Source organism: Oncorhynchus tshawytscha, linkage group LG06, assembly GCF_018296145.1.
Source record: "Oncorhynchus tshawytscha isolate Ot180627B linkage group LG06, Otsh_v2.0, whole genome shotgun sequence".
NCBI classification, from domain to species: Eukaryota; Metazoa; Chordata; class Actinopteri; order Salmoniformes; family Salmonidae; genus Oncorhynchus; species Oncorhynchus tshawytscha.
In genome coordinates, this window is record NC_056434.1 from 58,165,071 (window position 1) to 58,188,175 (window position 23,105).

Sequence of the window (23,105 nt, forward strand, 5' to 3'; positions counted from 1 at the left end):
CTGGTGGGCTAAAGCCAAATGTCTGGAAGTGGACTTCACATCTGCATCCTGTTAAACTCACTAATAAAACACCTCCAAACACAACACAAGAAACACACACATTCTCACCTCAATCCTAACTGGAAGTAGTTCCAGGCTGAGGTAAAGACAATTGTTTAGGGATTCACTTAAACTGAGAATAGCCCAGATATTTCCTTTCTAACATGATCATGTGTTCTTTCTGTGGTTACTATATATTCTCTGTCTATTCACTGGCACACGTGTTGTAATATAAGTCTGGGGCTTGGTGTGTTTTCCATCTCCATGTTTTGTATGTTAGTTAAATTGGGGTGATGCAGGCCTCTGGGAGAAGTTAACACACCGTGACCAAATATAAACGTGTACAAATTAATCCTGCCATTGCTCTGAACGCAGCAACCATATAAAAGTCAGAGCAGAATGCATAGCTAATTTTTGAGTCACTTTTTTTATTCTCCGTATCCCACTAGGCTTAACAAATGCACTGTCCCACTAAACACTATCAATTCCAGTTCCCAAAGTCAAAGATACAGAATTTGCCATCATGCCACCAGCCTGAGGTTAAGGCAGAGGAAGTTTGCCCAGATTTCCGTACCACTTTGATTTAGATCCAGAGATCTAGAGGAAACTCGGTTTTCAGGGGGTCATATATCAAATCCACATTCATTTCCACTTAATTTGTTCATCGTCAGACACTCCCACTTTCCCGTTGTCCCCATTGCACCATACATAAATGCAACAATCCGACACACTCGCCCACTGTCACAGTGTGCTCTGGACTCTACACTGAACGGATTACCGGTATCGTTATCGTAAATCATGGATTTGAAACTCTTGGCGGTTATGTCTGTGCTTGCTGTGGCGACATACGTTCCTTTCGCACAAGGTAGGCTACTTTGGATGAGTTTAGCTATGATATCTGTTATTCGTTATTCAAATAAAGCATTGTGTGGAGGTTTTCTATAGCCCCGCAGGGCGGTTCTGTGTGTGTCCATGTTCTGCGGCTGTTTTAGTGAGACGTGCAGCTGCTGATTTCTGCTAAATTTGTCACTCATAATAATAATAATAATACGTTGTTCAATCGGTCTGCCTAGTTTTACACCATGCTTGAGCTACATCGAATTCGATAATGCATGTTATGGGGGTGTTCACAAACGCGCTTTGGTAATGAAATGTTCCTTATGTTATAAAATACATTTTACATATACAAATATGGTTATTCGTGTTCTGAATAGTTCAGTGTGGTCTTTCTCTAACATTGCATTAACAGTGTATCCCAAAAAGTCGGATTTCGTAACATATTACAACCGTGCAACTTTATTACAGCAACTTCTTACGTGTTGTGGTGGTTGTCTTCAAAGTTTCACGTGTCGCAAAAAAATCTAAATTAGCATGACATGAGCTGAACTAAATGTATTTGAAGTCTTTGAAAATAAAAAGCTTGCTGTACGCTCAATGCTCCGTTGACATTTCACAGAGATATGCTTGTTTTTGTGGGAGATCTTCAAAAAAGAACAGGAATTTCGCATTAATATGAAATGTATATACTAAAATATGAAAATACTACATGTCATGTCTCAAAATCGATATCTATCTTGCCTCTATATTGTTTTATGTCCTGCGGATTCTAGAAAAAAAGGACAAATTTAACAGGAAAGTAAGCCTGCCAAGTAGCCTTTATTCTCGCACAGCCTCCAGCTAGGGCTCCACGATTGGACAAAATATGTAATTACGATTTTTTTTTGGCCAGATATCGCAATTGCGATTATGAATTGGGATTTTCAAAAACTTGTGTGAAAATGTTGTAATTCCTTCAGACAAGTGTCAGGGTAGAGAACATCACTTCTAAAATTAGATCATATGAATGAATACATGCTGTGCTAACTGTGCTATACACAACCAAATTAAACAAATAATTTCTAACATTGTTATAGGCTACATATGATAATATATAGAATTATTATACTTACATACTAACAAACATACATTTTTAACTTGATCATCAAAATATAGAGTGCTATAAGCGCAGCAGTTGTTCATTAATGAATGAATAACATTATGAGTTCCTATTTCCTATTTTACCATTATGAGATCTTAAATAACCTAAGTGAATTATTTATTCAGGCAGCCATAGGCTGCAGATGCAATAGGAAGCTTATGATTGTGTAATTATGTAATTTCAATCATTATAATTGACATTTTAAGTCAAAGTGCCTTACAAACATTTAACACGGAGCCTACCAATTTCAAGATGCAGCCTCTGTCCAAAACATTGGAATCTGGTCCAGTTATTTAACGGGACATATTTCAACTTCACCCTTCATTTTATTGTACATTGTTGGGATAGCTACTTGGGAGAAATATGTCCAAGATGGAATCTTGTATCTCCTGTCCAGCTTGTTTATCATTCTTTTGACGCCCTCTTTGCAGACTGTGTAATAAGGACCATGTCTTTGGCTATGTGATAGGTATTAACCTCTGTGATTTCTAAATGTCTATCGGATGTTTCTCCCTACCTTACACTTGAAAACGCATTTGCAATCAATGCTTGTTTAAGGCAGGTGGTTGGTCGTGGCAGAGGGACTTTGCTGCTGTCTGGCGTTTTTTTTTTATACCATGCAATCTTCTTAATGTAGGGGATGGTTATTCTTCTTCAAATGATTGAATACATTTGCCTCATGTTGCCTCTTGTTGTTACCACAAATTACATGCTGACCAGCGTGAGCATTGCAAAAATAAATGTACATACATGTTATTCAGTCATTGCACCCACACTGCTCCTGCACGTCAGCGTGGCCATGCTCTAAAATATAACTATTTGTGATGCTCGATGTGCCTCAAGTCCTGCCTCTCCCATCTCCTCATTGGTTTTTAGGAGCATATACCCATGTGCCATCTCCTCATTGGTTTTTAGGAGCATATACCCACATAGGTAATTGAAAGATGAACTGAGGTCCACACTCCAGTCGGTTGTGGTAATGCACCTTTTAAAGTTGGTTGCCAACCACCATATAAAGTCCAAAGGAGAAGAAGAAGTCTGAAGGAGGAAAGATTACTAGAAACAAACTCGGTTCACCCATTTATCTGTGGATTAATTGTCGGAGTAGAGGACCTTGTGCATTTCAGGTAAAATAACAACCCAATGTTTATATCCCAGGAGAAATTAGCTAGCAACAACAAGTTAGCTAGCTAAATTGCCATACATGTTTTATGCTTTTTGCCCTGTCCCCGAATTAATATAGTTGGTTTAGAGTTTGTTTTGATATTTCAACCTGCGTGTCCTGATCTGTCTGATGTGAGTGGACAAAATGAACATGCGCGCGATGGCGCACACAGACAAACACGCTCGTGCGCCAATAATAAATGCAATTGCAAAAAGTCAAATCACTTTTATCTACAAAATTAACATGATTTACCAATTGGTCAAAATATGCATTTTTATTAGACACCCTAGCATGTATTTGATTTGTAGTGGCCCTAGCACAATTATTTTTTTCCTGATCACGTGGTGCAATTAATAATAGAATGTCAACTATTTTATGTTATTTATTACATCTAGTTTAAAATCATTGAAAGAGTGCTTACGGTTAAACATGCTTTATTTGGATGATTCATTGGCTAGTTCCACATTCACTTTCAAATAGCATATGAAAATAATTTTATTTTCAAATAAACTGTTCAAATGAATGGCCCTTTTGAATTTATCTTTAGTGCCATATTCCCCATGAGCAGCAATAACAAGTAGCCTTGGCATTTATAAAGCATTTATAGTCTACTCGTTGTGCGTAAAGCAACACCACAAGGGCACGACAACTCCAGCAGTGCGTGCATGCGGGTCTATTTATAAACATGGTTTCCATTGAGGATTTCCTACACTGGACCACCAATAATCTGCCAATTTTTTTCATGTAATTACATTAAGATATAAGCTATAGTCATAAAAATTAACAAGTTGATTTAAAAACCTGTGTTTAACCCTTTATTATGGTTGGTGTCTTGACGGATTTGTTTACAATCGTGTGGCATAAAAAGTGTCAGTTGTCGATATATCATATATTAAGCATTAATGGTTATATTTTACAATAACTCAAACCCTGTAAGAATCCTAGATCTAGCTGTCGGAGGTAACATTTCATGTCTCCTTATGTTATGGGGGGGGAAACAACCCTAATAAATTTCCAAATTATTTAAAAATGGAATGCTTAAAAGCAAAAGAGTCACTTTACCTTGATGCTTAAAACCTAAATAAAAACTGTTCTTAACGTGGTTCTTCAATAATTAGTGTAATACTTGTTGGATGCGCATTTGGTGTCCAGGTGATTAGTTACGCCGTGATATTTTCACACATCGTTATCTGATCCAGGAAGGCTGTATGTCAGTCAAGTGACCAACAGCTGTTGTGATATCGCATGCGATGCATTTACAGTCCAAGTGCTGGACAAAAAGGTGTTTGGATATTTTGGCGTCTCATTCGTTATGCCGGTGAAGACAGTTGTGCCTGGATCCACGTTGGATTTAATATCCCTAGCGAATATTATTCAAATTTTTTTGTTATAACTTTGGGATATTAGATCAGTCAATCAGTCACCAGCATTTCGACCAGAAATGAGATTGCCTTAAAATGTGGAGGTGTATGTTTCATGCTGACACCATGACATCTCTCAAGGAACTACACTGACCTTTATGCAACCTGGAAACCGCATATCTGAGAATAAAATGTACGTATACACTGACTCGGTGACAGAGTTCATTTAGAAAGTGCATAGATGATGTTGTTCCCACTGTGATGATTGTAACTTATCCTAACAGAAAACCATGGATAGATAGCAACATTCTCACAAAAAGTTGACTGGGAACATATGGATGAGTACAAACAGTCCAGCTATGCCCTCGGTAAGGCAATCAAACAGTCAAAACGTCAGTAGAGAGACAGTGGAGTCAAAATTCTTAAGCTCAGACACGAGAAGTATGTGGCAGGGATTCCAGACAATAACAGATTCTAAACGTTGCGGACACTGACGCCTTGCTCCCAGACAAGCTAAACACCTTCTTCGCCCATTTTGAGGAAAACACAGTGCCGCCGAAGCAGGCCACCGCCTGCGAGCACGAGGCCTGCAAGCTCTCGTTCTCCATGGCCAACCTGAGTAAGATATTTAAGCGTGTTAACCCTCGCAAGGCTGCCGGCCCAGACGACATCCCTGGCCATGTCCTCAGATCATGTGCAGACCAGCTGGCTGGAGTGTTTGCGGTCATATTCTATCTCTCCCTATCCCAGTCTGCTGTCCCAACTTGCTTCAAGGTGTCCACCATTGTTCCTGTACCCAAGATAGCGAAGGTAATTGAACTAAAATCATGTCATCAAGAGGTGCTTTGAGAGGCTAGTTAAGGCTCATATCACCTCCACCTTACACAATACCCTAGACCCACTACAATCTGCATACCGCCTCAACAGATCCACGGATGACGCAATCACCATCACATTGCACACTGCCCTATACCATCTGGACAAGAGGAATACCTATGCAAGAATGCTGTTCATTAACTACAGCTTAACCTTCTCCATAGTGCCTTTCAAGCTCATCACTAAGATCGGGGCCCTGGGTCTGAGCCCGCCCTTTGCAACTGGGTCCTGAACTTCCAGACGGGCCAACCCCAGGTGGTGAAGGTACGCAACAACACCTTCTCTACGCTGATCCGCAACACGTGCTCAGGCCCCTCTTGTACACCCTTTTTCACCCATGACTGCTTGAGTCTCCAACTCAATCATCAAGTTTGCAGACGACACAACAGTGGTAGGCCTGATTACCAACAATGGCGAGACAGCCTACAGGAGTGGAGATGGTAAACGTCTGCAAATTCCTCAGTCCAACAGTGCAGCACTACCTAACAATACACACAAATCCAAAAAGAAAAGAATGAAAAAAATATAGAAATTTTAGAACGAGTAATGTCAGAGTCCAGAATATATATACACTGAATGTACTAAACATTAGGAACACGTTCTCTTTCCAAAACATAGACTGACCAAGTGAATCCAGGTGAAAGCTATGATCCCTTATTGATGTCACCTGTTAAATTCACTTCAATCAGCGTAGAGACAGGTTAAAGAAGGATGTTTAAGCCTTGAGACAATTGAGACATGGATTGTGTATGTGTGCCATTCAGAGTGTAAATGGGCAAGACAAAATATTTAAGTGCCTTTGAACGGGGTATGGTAGTAGGTGCCAGGTGTACCAGTTTGAATGTGCCAAGAACTGCAACGCTGCTGGGTTTTTCACGCTCAACAGTTTCCTGTGTGTATCAAGAATGGTCCACCACCCAAAGGACATCCAGCCAACTTGACACAACTGTGGGATGCATTGGAGTCAACATGGGCCAGCATCCCTGTTCAACACTTTCGACACCTTGTAGAATTAACGCCCCAACTAATTGAGGATGTACATATCTAACTCAACTACTCCAGTATCCCTGCACACAGTACATTTGGCACTGGCACTGACCATATATATATAAAGTGCATTCGGAAACTATTCAGACCCCTTGACTTTCTCCACATTTTGTTACATTACAGCCTTCTTCTAAAATGGATTAAATTGTTTTTCCACCCTGCATCAATATACACACAATAGCCCATAATGACAAAACAAAAACAGGTTTGTAGAATTCCCCCCCCCAAAAAAAGAAAGGGGAAAAAAACACATTTACAGGGTGACTTTTATAAAATGTTCTACTTCTATGCAAATGTTGTTGATCATTACAATAAAATAAGTCCCAAATGGAAAGGAAACACATTGTTTGTCATCTGTAGCCCCATGAAATCAGCCAAAATAAGCTCAATAAGTTCATGCATGCACACACTCCTATTTATTATACAATCACCTGTATTGTGAACAGGCCTAGGCTACATAGAGATGTACTTTTCTAATAAACGCTTACCATTGTTATTATGCAGTTAGATTGGTGAAAACAAAGTCAAATTGAAAATGTTAAAAAAATTATAATGTGATGATAATGAACTGTCTCAAATGATGCCCAACGATTATGATGCCCAAACTCAAATGATGCCCAACGATTAACCAGAGCAGTAGCTGAGTTTAAAAGGCTTCCAAACTTGCAGTGAGCACAAGCCAAAACAGACCGAAGACATGGCAAATACTCAACCATTAAAGGTTTGAGACTCCAATCTGTCCCCTGTACACATGTAATTGTGGGGACACTACCACTTATCAGTTAAATTGGTACAGCACTCACGGGTGCAACAAATTGAGCCTCTTACAAGGCACATCTCAAAATATGTTAATGAGCCAGAAACAACAATATCGTGCCGCCAGTAGTGGTTAAAAGGTTTTAGGAGCTCCATAAATACTGTAGGGTACTGTATTCAATTTACTATAAATAAATAATACGGTACGTTGCTTTTAGTTTTATTGTATAACACTGTAAAATGCAGTGCATTATATAGCATCAATTCTGTAAAACACATTTAAGGTATTTTACAGTGCATTCTACAGTGTTTTACTGTTGAAATTACCGAAAAGTCTTACAGTGTAGGATAATATCAAAGTTGTTCCTGTTCTACTTGACAGTGGGGGCCTTGCTCCTCTCTGACAGTATTTTTCACTTGGCCTTATGTTCTCTCCTGGTTTCTGACAAAATGAGGTGGGGTTTTCATGTTCTCCACTTGTCTCTTAATGATACTGTATATTATATTCATGTTCTCTGTTCTACCCCCTCTTCAGCTAAGCCTATCAGTATGATGGAGAGGTGCTGGTGTCGTTCTACAGTTAACACCGTCCCCCAGCGCAACATCCGAGAACTGAAGTTCCTACACACACCCAACTGCCCCTTCCAAGTGATGTGAGTACCTCGCCAACACAAACATGCACCGGTTATAGGCAAGATCATGCACTAAAAGGGGTGACAGGTCTCTCCTTCTGGTCGGACATTTCACACCATCAATCTCATGGAGCTGACAGCCAGTGAAAGGAGCTCCTGAGGCGCACACACACACACGCACACACACACAAATGCACACACACACTCTCTCACACACACACTCTCGCTCTGTCTTCTCTCTCTCACACACACACACACACACACACTCTCTCGCTCTCTCTTCCACACACACACGCATACACACTCAATCGCTCTCTCTCTCTCACACACACACACACACACACACACACACACACACACACACACACACACACACACACACACACACACACACACACACACACTCCCAGGACCTTTAAAAGTGGTGACAGGTCTCTCCTTCTTTTTTGGACATTCCACACCATCAATCCCATGGAGCTGACGGCCAGTGAACGGAGCCCCTGAGGGGCGCACACACAGACACACACACACTTCTGATAGCCTTCTCATTGTCTATTCTGTAAGCCATGCACACATAATTAGACACATCCATAGGAAGCGTATCATGAAAAATAGTGTGTGTGGGGGGTTGGGAATTGGATGCAGTTTTGTTTTCAACAGGAAAACATTAATAGCAGCTCTAAATAATTGGCCTGTCTTTCCTCTTACTCCTAACTGATAGGGTCTGATACTGCTCAACATTATGAGATCTGTGTGTGTGTGTGTGTGTGTGTGTGTGTGTGTGTGTGTGTGTGTGTGTGTGTGTGTGTGTGTGTGTGTGTGTGTGTGTGTGTGTGTGTGTGTGTGTGTTGTGTGTGTGTGTGTGTTTGTGTATTTGTGTGTGTGTGTGCATGTGCGTGATTAATTAGGTATTCCAGTGTGCTGGAATGGAACAGGGCACCAGAAGCTATCAATCTCATTCTTTCTTCTTTCTCAATTAATCTTATCCCTCTATTTTCTCTTTGCAGTGCCAAGCTGAAGAACCACAAGGAGGTGTGTATCAACCCCGAGACCAAGTGGCTGCAGCAGTACCTGAAGAATGCCCTCAACAAGTAAGGGACCCTTTAAGAGAATCTACAACCTAAAACACATTCATGTCTACACAGAAACATGGTATCATTCTCCTCAGAAAATGACATTTTCTCTATTCTCCACTTCAACAGGACATACAGTACAGTAGTAAAGTAGTACACGCTCAGGGCCAAATCTGAACTTGATCTGCATGTGTGCATAATTTCATACACGTCTGCCAGTGACATTCATAGGCATGATTTAGGAGAAAGTCAAGGTTATGCGTACAGAAATTAAATGATAAGAATAAGCCTGGATAGCGCTACAAAAAAAGTGATATATTTTTATTTAACTAAATCAGATTGACTGGGCATATTCAGGATAGCCTGAACACAGATGCAACATAACATTTATGAGTAGCACTTTAGTATACAGTGCTGAAATAAGAGTTTAACGTCCGGAAAGTACCAGGAAACAACAGCGACGTAAGTCAGAAACAACCAGGTAAGAACGTGGTAATTACTCATTAAAAGTTAGTTTGTTGCTGCTAAATATTGATATAAAGAGTGATGAATCCATTTGTATTTGTCACATGCGCACAATACAACAAGTGTAGACCTTACTGTGAAATGCTAACTTACAAGTCGTTAACTTACATGTCATCCAGTTAAGAGAAATAAGAGTTAAGAAAATATTAACTAAATAAACTAAAGTGAAAAAAATTAAAAAGTTCCACAACAAATAACAATAACGAGGATATATCCAGGGGGTACCGGTACCGAGTCAATGTGCGGGGGTACAGGCTAGTCAAGGTAATTGAGGCAACATGTACATGTACAGTGCATTCGGAAAGTATTCAGACCCCTTGTCTTTTTCCACATTTTGTTATTATTCTAAAATGTATTAAATATTTTTTCTCCCCTCATGAGTCTACACACAATAGCCCATAATGACAAAGCAAAACAGATTTTTAGACAGATTTTTAGAAATGTATAAAAAAACACTGTAAATAACTTATTTACATAAGTATTCAGACCCTTTACTCAGTACTTTGTTGAAGCACCTTTGGCTGGAATTATAGCCTCGAGTCTTCTTGGGTATGACGCTACAAGCTTGGCAAACCTGTATTTGGGCAGTTTCTCCCGTTCTTCTCTGCAGAGTCTCTCAAGCTCTGTCAGGTTGGATGGGGAGCGTCGCTGCACAGGTATTTTCAGGTCTCTCCAGAGATGTTCTGTCGGGTTCATGTCCGGGCTCTGGCTGGGCCACTCAAGGACATTCAGAGACTTGTCCCGAAGCCACTCCTGCGTAGTCTTGGCTGTGTGCTTATGGTCATTGTCCTGTTGGAAGGTGAACCTTCACCCCAGTCTGAGGTCCTGGGAGATCTGGAGCAGGATTTCATCAAGGATCTCTCTGTTCTTTGCTCCTTTCATCTTTCCCTCGATCCTGATTAGTCTCCCAGTCCATGCCGCTAAAAAACATCCTCACAGCATGATGCTGCCACCATCATGCTTTACCATAGGGATGGTGCTAGGTTTCCTTCAGATGTGATGCTTGCCATTCAGGCCAAAAAGTTAAATATTGGTTTCATCAGACCAGAGAATCTTGTTTCTCATGGTCTGAGTCCTTGAGGTGCCTTTTGGCAAACTCCAAGCGGGCTCTCATGTTCCTTTTACTGAGGAGTGGCTTCCGTCTGGCCACTCTACCATAAAAGCCCGATTGGCAGAGTACTGCAGAGATGGTTGTCCTTCTGGAAGGTTCTCCCATCTCCACAGAGGAACTCTGGAGCTCTGTCAGAGTGACCATTGGGTTCTTGGTCAACTCCCTGACCAAGGCCCTTCTCGCCCGATTGCTCAGTCAGGCCAGCTCTAGGAAGAGTTTTGGTGGTTCCAAACTTCTTACATTTAAGATTGATGGAGGCCTCTGTGTTCCTGGGGACCTTCAAGGATGCAGACATTTTTTGGTACCCTTCCCCAGATCTCGACACAATCTTATCTCGGCGCTCTACTGACAAGTCCTTCGTCCTCATGGCTTGGTTTTTGCTCTGACATGCACTGTCAACTGTGGGACCTTAAATAGACAGGTGTGTGCCTTTCCAAATCATGCCCAATCATTTGAGTTTACCACAGGTGGACTCAAGTTGTAGAAACATCTCAAGGATGATCAGTGGAAACAGGATGCACCTGGGCTCAATTTCGAGTCTCATAGCAAAGGGTCTGAATACTTTGTAAATAAGGTATTTCTGTTCCAACATTTAGAAAAACCTGTTTTAACTTTCTAATTATGGGGTGTTGTGTGTAGATTGATGAGGGGGAAATAAAATAAAAATATCTATTTTAGAATCAGACTGAAATGTAACAAAATGTAGAAAAAGTCTACATTGAATACATGAATACTTTCCAAATGCACTGTAGGTAGGGGAAAATGTACAATGCATAGATAATAAACAATGAGTAGCAGTAGAATATAAAACGTCTAGGTCAATGCTAATAGTCCAGGAAACCATTTGTTTAACTTTTCAGCAGTCTTATGTTTTGGGGGTAGAAGCTGTTAAGGAACCTTTTGGAGCTAGACTTGGCGCTCCGGTAGTGCTTGCCATGCGGCAGCAGAGAGAACAGTCTATAACTAGGGTGGCTGGAGTCTTTGACAATTTTTAGGGACTTCTTTTGACACCTCCTGGTATAGAGGTCCTGGATGGCAGGAAGCTTGGTCCCGGTGATGTACCCTCTGTAGCGCCTTGTGGTCTGCTGCCGAGCAGTTGCCATACCATGCAACCGGTCAGGATGCTCTCGATGGTGCAGCTGTAGAGCGTTTTGAGGATCTGAGGACCCATGCCAAATCATTTTCAGTCTCCTGAGGGGGAATAGGCATTGTCGTGCCCTCTTCACTGTCTTGGTGTGTATGGACCATGATAGTGTCATGACATGACTACCATTAATGTGTTGATGGCTATTTTATCAAATCAATTAACTGTGTTGAATTAATACATTATAAAATGAATCATGTAACAATGACCTCATTAGTAACTTGGGGCACCATGGAAAAAGTTTGTTTTATGAGTTACTGTTTCCCGGATTAACTCAAGAATATATTAGAATATATCATTATCATACCAGTCATCCATTAATCATTATTTCCTCATATCAGTCTCATTCTAACATTGTAAAATTCTTGGATATCTGCAGGAACCCGAGTCTAAATAGTGATTCAGAGATGCACAAATTGGTTGAATTATTTATTTACTAACTAAATAATCACAGACATACACAAACAGTATAATAGTTGAATTGATTTCTAACATAATGCAATGAAAAGTCCCTAGTGGACTAACTCGATATGATGGCTTGTTACACCGTGAAAGGGGTGGGGACAGAAAGAGTGGGAGAGACAGAGAGTTGGAAAAATATGCTCATGGGAATGTGAATACATTTCACATGAATGACTGCTCATTCGAAAATAATTGCAATGTCTATATTTATGCTTGTATGTTTTTGACGTTGCTCTCTGTTGACATCGCCCGGTCCGTCTATGGGGAGTCGTTCGACAGAAGTCTCTGGTTTGTCCACCAGAGGTAACAATGTCTTTTGTAGTTGTAGTAGGCTTTCTTTGTCTCTGAGTGTTCGTTAGACTGGATCCTTCAGATATACACACGCGGTGGTCTTTGGGTCGAGTTTACTAGACTAACAGTACTTAAACAGCTGCAGACTGAATGTTCCGATGTAGTCTTTATCTTCTTCACTCGCGTGGAGAGTTTCTAAACATTTCGTAACGTTCAGCTCACGCTGTTGGTCACGCTGGTCTATATTTAAATTGCAACCATTTCAACGTTTTCAGCCCGCGCTGCAATAATGTAATTTTTAACCATTTCAACGTGTAGCCACCGCTCCATGCTTTCTGGTCTGTATGTTAATTCTTCAGCAAGTCCTTTTAAGCACTCGCCTTGGAGGGCGGTTCCATCATGTTGCCACAAAATCACATTTAATCTTTTCACAAATAGTTTCATATTTAATCAAATAAAGTTGGTGAAGACGAATGTTCTGAATGGACTCTAAAATTGGAGTGGAGGATATGTGTGTGAATGATAAGGAATCGCTTCTTGTTGGGATGCTTTTGTTGAGTAAGGGTGCATATGTGGGAGACCCGTTTGAGGTGTCGAAAATGGTGAAGTATGCACTGGGAAAAGTGGAGTTTGTCAGAGTGATCTGGAATTGTTTAATTTGGATGAATTGTATTTATGAAGAACAGAGATTGCAGTGAGCCTTAAAATAATCTGAACAGGGCCTCCTGAGTGGCGCAGCGGTCTAAAGCACTGCATCGCAGTGCTAGAGGCGTCACTACACACCCTGGTTCTGTGCCGCAGCCAGCTGCGACCGGGAGACCCATGAGGCGGCGCGCAATTGGCCCAGCGTCGTCCGGGTTAGGGGAGGGTTTGGCCGGCCAGCCGGGTTGTCCTTGTTCCACTGCTTTAGAGACTTCTGTGGCGGGCCGGAAGCATGCACGCTGACTTCAGTCGCCAGTTGTACGGTGTTTCCTTCGACACATTGGTGCGACTGGCTTCCGGGTTAAGTGAGCAGTGTGTCAAGAAGCAGTGTGGCTTGGCAGGGCTATGTTTCGGAGGACGCATGGCTCTCGACTTTCGCCTCTCCCAAGTCCGTACGGGAGTTTCAGCGATGGGACAAGACTGTCACTAGCAATTGGATATCACGAAATTGGGGAGAAAAAGGGGTAAAAAGTAAAATATATATATAACATCCGGACAATAGAAGTTTTGTGTTTTAAACTTCGGAGTAGATCACCCATCAAAGGAGTAATGTAAGGGGTAACGACGGATGTTCAGGTTCAATACCTGAAGAGAATTCCTAGTGTGGTTGGTGCCCGCCGTCAGACCCGCAGGGTGAATGGAGAAATAAGAAAAAGGTCTGCCGGCCCACGTATGTGAAGCTTAGTTTTGTAAGATACACTGTAAGAGCTTTCATCCCCAAACCATTGCAGTGTAAGAATTGTAAAGGATTTGGCAATGTTTCAAGTGTGTGCAGACGGACAGTTTAGTTTAGTTTATTTATTAATTTTCGGAGTTTGCTAGTTTTTTGCTAGTTTGTTCCATTTTTAGGAATCCTGTTTCCATCCCGCACGGTAGTTGATGGGATGCACATTAAATTGTGCGATCACCATATACCATAGAAGAAGAAGAAATGTTTTGAGAAGAATAAACATTGTGAAATGTGAGTATTATGTTTATTTATTCAACAAATTACATTAAAATGTTAATCTTTCATATGATGGTTAAATTCAATCATTAGGACATAACGCAGAGTCAGGTCTCTTGCCAAGCTAGCTACCAGGTGATCTTGTCATTTTTACGCTATGAACAACTAATTGTATATTCAGGAATGTGTCAATAATATAGGAATGCACAGTTTTAAAATCCTGAATTGGTGATCTTGCTAGGCAGCTGATGACAAATCATATTTTTCAAACTGTTTTCATTCAGGGACGAAAGAGGACAATGTATTGGCAGGGCAAAACACTCTTTCCCGACTGGTGTGAGGGTAAGAAATTGGAACATTATCTGATAAAAATAAGCAAGAAATGCTTTTAGCTGTGCTCTGCTTACTTGCTAGCTAGCCAAATCATTTGTTGTGCGTTGTTTGATTTATGTGCTGTTTTCTAGTCAATGATCATGCATGCCGTCTCTGTTTCCTCCCTCTGTCTCGTGTTCCACCATTGGGGTTAAAGGCAATGTTACAAGTTAAATAAAAGGCTAATTGTAATCATACTGTTAAGACTTTGATCTGTACAAATGATCAATTGACGCACAGGCTATGTTATGACCATGGTTCAAAATAATCTAAAGAATAAATGGTAAACCAGGTTGTAAGCTATATAGGCTACCTAACGTAAGGCATTGTTATGAAGAATATGTTTTGAAGTATGAAATTAGGGGTTAACAAGTCAGGGTAACAAGCCCCAGCTGAGACAGGTCAGGTAGCCTGACAAGGGTTTGGCTGCTCTCTGCAAACACTGTCCCCTTTTCTATATGTACATGAACACGACCCCATTCTCTGTCTCTGTTCCAGTGTATCTATATTAACCCTGTCGTCTCTATGTCATGGTTCCAGTCTATCTACAGGTGACCAGGTGGACCTCTTCACCAGGCAGGCCTTCGCTGCAGTCTTACATCACCAGCAAAGGTCTATGAAGAGGTACTTTATGTATGGACAAAGCACTCGGTATTCAATGATTGGGTCTTTACTGTATCATTACTGTATGAAGAATGTGTTGCACACGAATAGAATCATAGTGAGTATTATTAAAACATATGAATCTCTTATATTATAACAGTGTATTACCCCCCCCAGATTAAGACTGTGCTTCCAACCTGCCGCCTGGATATCTCAGCATCCACGAGGGCATCATCAAGGTAAGGGTAGGAGAGGGGAAGGGTAGGACAGAGAAGGGAAGGGAATATAATAGAATTCTGAGTGATTCACATTTAAATGTCATCCATGTAACCCATTGCCCCCGACCAGTATTGGTCTCTACTCAGCCTCAATAAAGATTTAGCTGTTTTCCTTGTTCTTTAGATACTATGTTTTTTTTTCAGCATTCTGGTCCAGTGATTAAATGGGTTGGTGGAGGGAAGCCATTATTAGGTGTCAACTCACCTGGTCCCTACTGAGTGTCCACACACAGGTCTGTACTACTCACCAAATCAGTAAGGGTGTGTCTGTGACAAATCAAATCAAATTGTATTTGTCACATGCGCCGAATACAACAGGTGAAATGTTTACTTACTACAAGCCCCTAACCAACAATGCAGTAAAAAAATAAGTAATAATAATAATAATAAGAAGAAATAAAAGTAAAGAGTAATTAAAGAGCAGCAGTAAAATAACAATAGCGAGACTATATACAGCGGGGCACCTGTACAGAGTCAATGTGCGGGGGGTACCGGTTAGTCGAGGTAATATGTACATGTAGGTAGAGTTATTAAAGTGACTATGCATCGATGATAACAACAGAGAGTAGCAGCGGTGTAAAAGAGGGAGGGCAATGCAAATAGTCTGGGTAGCAATTTGATTAGATGTTCAGGAGTCTTATGTCATGGGGTAGAAGCTGTTTAGAAGCCTCTTGGACCTAGACTTGGCGTTCCGGTACCGCTTCCCGTGCGGTAGCAGAGTGACCAGCCTATGACTAGGGTGGCTGTAGTCTTCACGACTGTCTTGGTGTGCTTGGACCATGTTAGTTTGTGGGTGATGTGGACACCAAGGAACTTCAAGCTCTCAACCTGCGCCACTGCAGCCCCGTCGATGAGAATGGGGGCGTGCTTGGTCCTCTTTTTCCTGTAGTCCACAATCATCTCCTTAGTCTTGGTTACGTTGAGGGAGAGGTTGTTGTCCTGACACAACACAGCCAGGTCTCTGACCTCCCTATAGACTGTCTCGTCGTGGTCGGTGATCAGGCCTGCCTGTAATCCATGGCTTCTGGTTGGGGTATTACGTCACTGTGGGGACAACGTCATTGATGCACTTATTGATGAAGCCAATGACTGATGTGGTGTACTCCTCAATGCCATTGGAGGAATCCCGGAATATATTCCAGTCTGTGCTAGCAAAACAGTCCTGTAGTTTAGCATCTGTTTCATCTGACCACTTTTTTATTGATCGAGTCACTGGTGCTTCCTGCTTTAATTTTTGCTTATAAGTTGGAATCAGGAGGATAGAATTATGGTCAGATTTGCCAAATAGAGGGCGAGGGAAAGCTTTGTATGCATCTCTGTGTGTGGAGTAAAGGTGGTCCAGAGTTGTTTTCCCTCTGGTTGAACATTTAACAACCAACAATGCAGTTTTAAGAAAATACCCCCCCAAAAAAGGGTAAGAGATATAAATAACAAATAGTTAAAGAGCAGCAGTAAATAACAATAGCGGGGCCATATACAGGGGGTACCGGTCAATGTACAGAGGCACTGGTGTCGAGGTAATATGTAGATGTAGGTGGAGTTATTAAAGTGACTATGCATAGATAATAACAGAAAGGAGCGGCAGCTTGGGGGGGGGCAATGCAATTAGTCTGGGTAGCCATTTGATTAGATGTTCAGGAGTCTTATGGTTTGGGGGCTGTCTAGAAGCCTCTTGGATCTAGACTTGGTGCTCCAGTACCGATTGCCGTGCGGTAGCAGGGAGAACAGTCTATGACTAGGGTGGCTGGAGTCTTTGACAATTCTTAGGGCCTTCCTCTGACACCGCCTGGTGTAGAGGTCCTGGATGGCAGGAAGCTTGGCCCAGGTGATGTACTGGGCCATGCGCTCTACCCTCTGGAGTACCTTGAGGTCGGAGGCCGAGCAGTTGCCATACCAGGTAGTGATGCAACCCGTCAGGATGCTCTCGATGGTGCAATTGTAAAACCTTTTGAGGATCTGAGGCCCTATGCCAAATATTTTCTGTCTCCTGATGGGGAATAGGTTTTGTTGTGCCCTCTTCACAACTGTCTTGGTGTGCTTGGACAATGATAGTTTGTTGGTGATGTGGACGCCAAGGAACTTGAAGCTCTCAACCTGTTCCACTACAGCCCCGTTGATGAGAATGGGGGTGTGCTCGGTCCTCCTTTTCCTGTAGTCCACAATCATCTCCTTTGTCTTGATTATGTTGAGGGAGCAGTTGTTGTTCTTGCACCCCACGTTAAGCTCTCTGACCTCCTTCCTATAGGCTGTCTCATCGTTGTCGGTGATCAGGCCTACCACTGTTGTGTCAGCCATGACCAGCCTTTCAAAGCATTTCATGACTTGACAGTTAATGCAGTTTTTGTATTCTGATCATGTAGTTCTGATCATGGAATTTCAAACACATTATGTGTCGACACCTACATTTACCGTATCCACATTGTGTCCGGATCTCTTCTTTCCGTGCTATATTCAAATGCCAGTAAGCATTCTGCACACAGTGGCATTGGCAATTATAACAACACAGCAACAAAAATGTTTTGTATTTTATTAGGATCCCCATTAACTGTTGTGAAAGCAGCATCTACTCTTCCTGGGGTCCACACAAAACATGAAACATGACATATCACAGAGCATTAACAGACAAAAACAGCTCAAGGATAGAAATACAGCACATAAATGTAAAAACAGCACACGTAGCCTACATATCAATACATACACACAATATCTCGATTAAATAGGGGAGAGGCACTGTGCCGTGAGGTGTTCCTTTATCTGTTTTTTTTTTATAAACCAGATTTGCTGTTCACTTGAGCAATATGAGATGGAAGAGAGTTCCATGCAATAATGGCTCTATATAATACTGTACACTTTTCTTGATATTTTAAATAGGTTGAAAGCTAAGATTAATACTGGCTGTTCCTCTGTTTCCAGAGTGATGGTTCATATTGTAGCTCACGAGTAGGGACTGGAACATCACTTCAGGTCCTATGTGAAGGTACAGTACAATCTCTACACTAAACTAGCCGTACACCTATAGACATATACCACCTCATCACTCGTGCTGATCTCATATTTATCATTGAGAGCTTTTAAGTGACCGTGGCTCTCTCTGCCCCTGGTGTCTCTCTCCAGTTTGTGTTCAAGCCAGAGCCGAACTCAGCCAGTGGGGTCCCTAACCCTCAGAGTGTCCATGAGGAGCTGGCTAAAGCCATGACAGCCAACCTCAACCCCTCCACTTACTTCCTCACCAGCAACAAACTGCGTAAGGAACTCTGTTTTACTTTCTTTCTAGTATTATTTTTGATTATGCAGATTACAAGCATTTCGCTACACCCGCAATATCATCTGCTAAATATGTGTATGTGACCAATAACATTTTGATTTGATCAACTTGATTTGATTACAGTAAATCACTGCTGCCTTTGTTCCTTATGTGAGTGTGTGTGTTTAAGTTCATGTGTAAAGTGTGTCGTCCCTATTTGTTGCAGTACTCATGGTACTTCGTAGAAGCCCTGGTGAAGTCTATGGCCCAGCATAGGACCCAGAGTGGTAAATTCAACCTGTCTAGCAAACCAATTTTCTCTGCCTCCTTCCACCACACAGTAGAGAAAAATGCTGAGGCCTCACATCAGCAAGAACTACAAGGACAAACTGGACGCTGCCCGAAACGCCAACCACAGTCTGGCAGTCTTGGAGTGCCATAGACAGCCAACAAAAAAGTTGTTGGTTTCATTAAAAAAATTGCCACATTTAGTTCTATGGTAATGCTATTTTCTTGCTATGAGGACTGATGACTTATTGTATGCTACACGAAGCAAAATAAATACGTGCACCCTATACTATCAGGGTAGATTATTGGTGTTTCTTGTGCTATGTAGAAACTATTTGCTAGTCATTTAAATAAAAAAGTAATAGTAATTTACACAATAACAGGGAAACAGAGCATTGCTTTAGAATACAGTGTCAAGACCCCATAGGTACACTGAAACTATGGGGAAACTGTACAGAAAGTAAGCTACACTGAAACAATGGTCATAGTAATTTACACGGTAACGGGAACAGGGCATTGCTTTAGAATACAGTCTCAAGGCCCCGCAGGTACACTGATACTATGGGGAAACTATCCAGGAAGAAACAGTAAGGCACACAAACTGATGAAAGTAGTAAGGAATCTAATAGTAATTTACAGGGGAACAGAGCGTTGCTTTATAATACAGTGTCTTGGCCCCATAGGTACACTGAAACAATCTGGTGAAACTACGCCTACGCATGAAGTAACAAATAAGGTACATAATATGTACTTAAGTACAGTGCTGAAATAACTGTATAATGATAGGAAAGTAATCGGAAACAAGACAAAAGGCAGCTACAAGCAAAGACCTAAAAGGGACGTTTTTAGGATGGTCCACATAAAGCATAAGTGAAAGTTCCAAGTACATTCTTAATAAGTATACCCTCTATTATTGATAGTTCTTTATGTTCCTACATAACAACCAGGATAATTCATCACTCTTTATATCAGTACTTAGCAGCTACAAACAAAATATTAATGGATAATTGGTGTTCATGCCTGGTTGTTGCCATCTTATTTCATTGTTTTTTTCCAGGTACTTTCCAGACATTACCCTCTTATTCAGCTATCCTTGTGACCTAAGCCACCCTGCTATTTCCTGTTTCCTGTGTTCCTCTGCCCTCAAATTGGAGGAGAGCTGAGTAAATGTAACCCAATCAGCTTCAAGCTTTCAGCCTCTCTAGTAATAGTATTTTATGTTCTCTTCCTGTGTAGGGGGATTATTTGATAAAACAATGAATTTGTTCTAACTGCCATTAGCCCATAGAAACACGTTCAATATTCATACATGGTAAAACAGATTGTAAAGTCAAAAGTATGTTTTGGGGGGGGCGCTAGTGACAAACCCATGGAGTAGGCCAATTGTATTTATTTAATAGTTTCTTTGTGCTTTGACCCGCTAAAGAACTAGAAAACGCAGCCTTTGAATGACGTGCGTTACTTTGCCCAACTTTTATTTTACTTTTACTTTTCCTACCCGGCTCTGTGTAACATACACTGGCATCGAAGGCTATGGCCGTCCTAAAGGAGAACATTCTACCGTGGTCAGATGAAGCAAATGGCTGAATGTTCACCTATTTGGCAATTAGGGTAATGGACGGATGTGTTTACCTCTGCAGACTCAGTCTCTCTTTTGTAGATACTGTATAGTGTTGCCAGTGGTGTCAGTTGATATTGTTATTATTAGGCAACGTTAGTGCCTTAGTTCTGGTGAGCTAATTGTCCTTTTGTTTTAATGTTTCATTTTATTACCATGAAGCTGCTCGTTTCTATTTTTCTCGACGGTACTCGTATCCAGGGTAGATAAAGCACAGTTCTATTATTAGGTCACGTAATTTCATTAAAGACGTTGCTGATAACTTTGTGGTATTGCTGTAAGATGTGATTTATAAAATGTTTTATTCTTTCTTTTAAAACAGCCTAGTTTTGGGTTGTAAATAAGTATTTCTTATTTATTTATTTTTGCGCAACTTGTTTTAAATCTTTCACTATTTCAGTGGGGCTCTCTACCCGATAGGTTTAAAGTTCCCCACCACAAACACATTAGGTGTGGATATCTTTTCACTACTGCCGTTTTAAAGGAGGGTGGATCGGCCAATCATATAATTAAAATTTTCATTCTAAAATTAGAGGAGCAGCCATTTTAATTAGTTAAAAAATACCGTTCCAAATGTCAAGTGTAGAGTCAGACTCAGCAGGCCGTGTCATTATTCTAGTAGGAATACTGTATAATACACCTGGTATCTTGGCTAACATTTATGCACCAAATTGGGATAACATTTCATTCTTCACAAATGTATTGGACACACACCACCGAATACTTCACAGATATGGACACACACCGCCAAATACTTCACAGATATGGACACACACCGCCAAATACTTCACAGATATGGACACACACCACCAAATACTTCACAGATATGGACACACACCACCGAATACTTCACAGATATGGACACACACCGCCAAATACTTCACAGATATGGACACACACCGCCAAATACTTGGTGGCGATATGATGTGTGTACTGTCGCCCAGTCTGGATCGTAGCTCTTCTAAGGTATCATCATCATCAAACACAGTAAACACAATTCAGCTATTTCTTAAGACATATGGCATATCTGATGCGTGGGGTTTCTGCAATCCCACAGCTTAGGGAGTATTATTTTTTCTCACCAGTTCATAAGACCTTCTCACGTATAGAGTACTTTTTCCTAGACAATACTTTTCTGCCACTTATCACGGAGTGTGATTACCAAGTCATTTCGGATCCTTCTCCTCTTACTATGAAACTACTTCTACCAAATACACATTCTAATTATCGCCCTTGACAGCTTAACTCACTACTGCTATCAGTGGAAACCTTATATGCTTTTCTATCATGTCAGTTGAGCTATTTCTCGAGCTTAATCAAACCCCTAGAATGTCTCCTACGGCAGAATGGGAATCAACGAAGGCTTATCTAAGGGGCCAAATTATTTAGTACAGCGCAGGATTAAGGAAGTGCAATGTTCAACGCCTAGGGGAACCTACAAATAAAATCTTGGAATTTGGATATGACATATTCACACTATTCATCCGTAGATTTACGAAAAACAACATTTGACACTTCAGACAGAGTTTGATCTTCTTTCAACTCGACAAAGCTGAAAATCAAATTAATAAATCTCGACACAAAAATTATGAACATGGAGAGAAATCAGGGAAATTGCAAGCACACCAGCTGCGTCAGAGAACCTCAAATCAAACCAAACCTGAGATAACTGACGAGCTGGGTATCAAATGTATTGATCATTTAGAGATCATAACATTTACTCACAGTTATACACTTCGGAATCCGCTGGTAATGCTACCTTACTCGACACCCTCTTTGAGAACTTGAGCATGGGGGGGGGGTTGGGGTGGGTTTTATTTGGTAGGGGATCCGTGTGTGTTCTGCCATCTACCTGCTCTGTCTGTTATCTGTATAATCATAAAAAATGCAGAAATTAAACAAATATATATATTAATAATAATAATAATAAAAACAATTTAGAAAGGAAGTATGTTTTGAAGTGTCTGTCCTAAATCTGAGAGATATAATACTTTTTTTTAGCCATATTTATCTGCTTTTTTGTTGGCACTAAAGTACCTCCACACTTCCATTCATTTTTAAAACTGGTACCAGGTTACCTTCAGATGAGTCTTGTGAGTGTTGTAGAGCATGTACGTGTTTGTGAGACTATCTGCTTTCGATTAGTTTATAGCCCAAACCGTTCGGACACTACAGACAGAAGTTGACACATCAGAGGTACCGACTTCAGACGAGTCCCGTGAAGCTTGTGAGGGTCGTAGAGCAAAACAACCGACAGGTAACCTTTGCTACAGAAGTTTTAGTGAGAAGACCGGAATCCTGACTAGAGACGCACCCACATAATTCAAACTTCCTCAAACTTCAGCACATATCTTGCACTAATATCAGTGCATGATTTACGCTAAATGTAGCCCATGGCGATATTGACTCATTTCATCTTACTGTTCAAAGGGAATGCATGCATCCGGCTAAAACTGGTATCCCATGTGGACTGGTTCGTACATAAAACATTCTCTATTCAGGCTGCAAAGGTGTTGATTTCCACATACTTTTGGTCATGTAGTGTAGTTCACTTAAGTCAACTTTGGTATTACTATGGGGAGTCGCACCCTAGC

General features: G+C 41.1%; 1 protein-coding gene and 1 long non-coding RNA gene across 3 annotated transcripts in view; both read left to right on the forward strand.

Moving 5' to 3' along the window:
- Positions 1-748: 748 nt before the first annotated feature.
- LOC112252759 (stromal cell-derived factor 1) overlaps positions 749-23,105 on the forward strand; it is a 30,638-nt gene continuing 8,281 nt past the window's right edge. The window contains exons 1-3 of the mRNA XM_024424301.2: positions 749-904; positions 7,758-7,875; positions 8,862-8,945. Of these exons, the coding sequence (XP_024280069.1) occupies positions 838-904; positions 7,758-7,875; positions 8,862-8,945 (269 nt within the window). The 5' untranslated portion in view covers positions 749-837. The remainder of the gene's footprint in view (positions 905-7,757; positions 7,876-8,861; positions 8,946-23,105) is intronic.
- On the forward strand, positions 13,570-22,295 carry LOC112252760. 2 transcript variants are annotated; one of them, XR_002953887.2, is made up of 8 exons: positions 13,570-14,123; positions 14,393-14,450; positions 15,021-15,113; positions 15,261-15,322; positions 15,506-15,594; positions 18,275-18,338; positions 18,476-18,605; positions 18,832-22,295. It is a non-coding gene; the product is annotated as an uncharacterized LOC112252760 (long non-coding RNA). The 2 variants fall into 2 exon arrangements; XR_002953886.2 differs by having other exon boundaries at positions 15,021-15,104.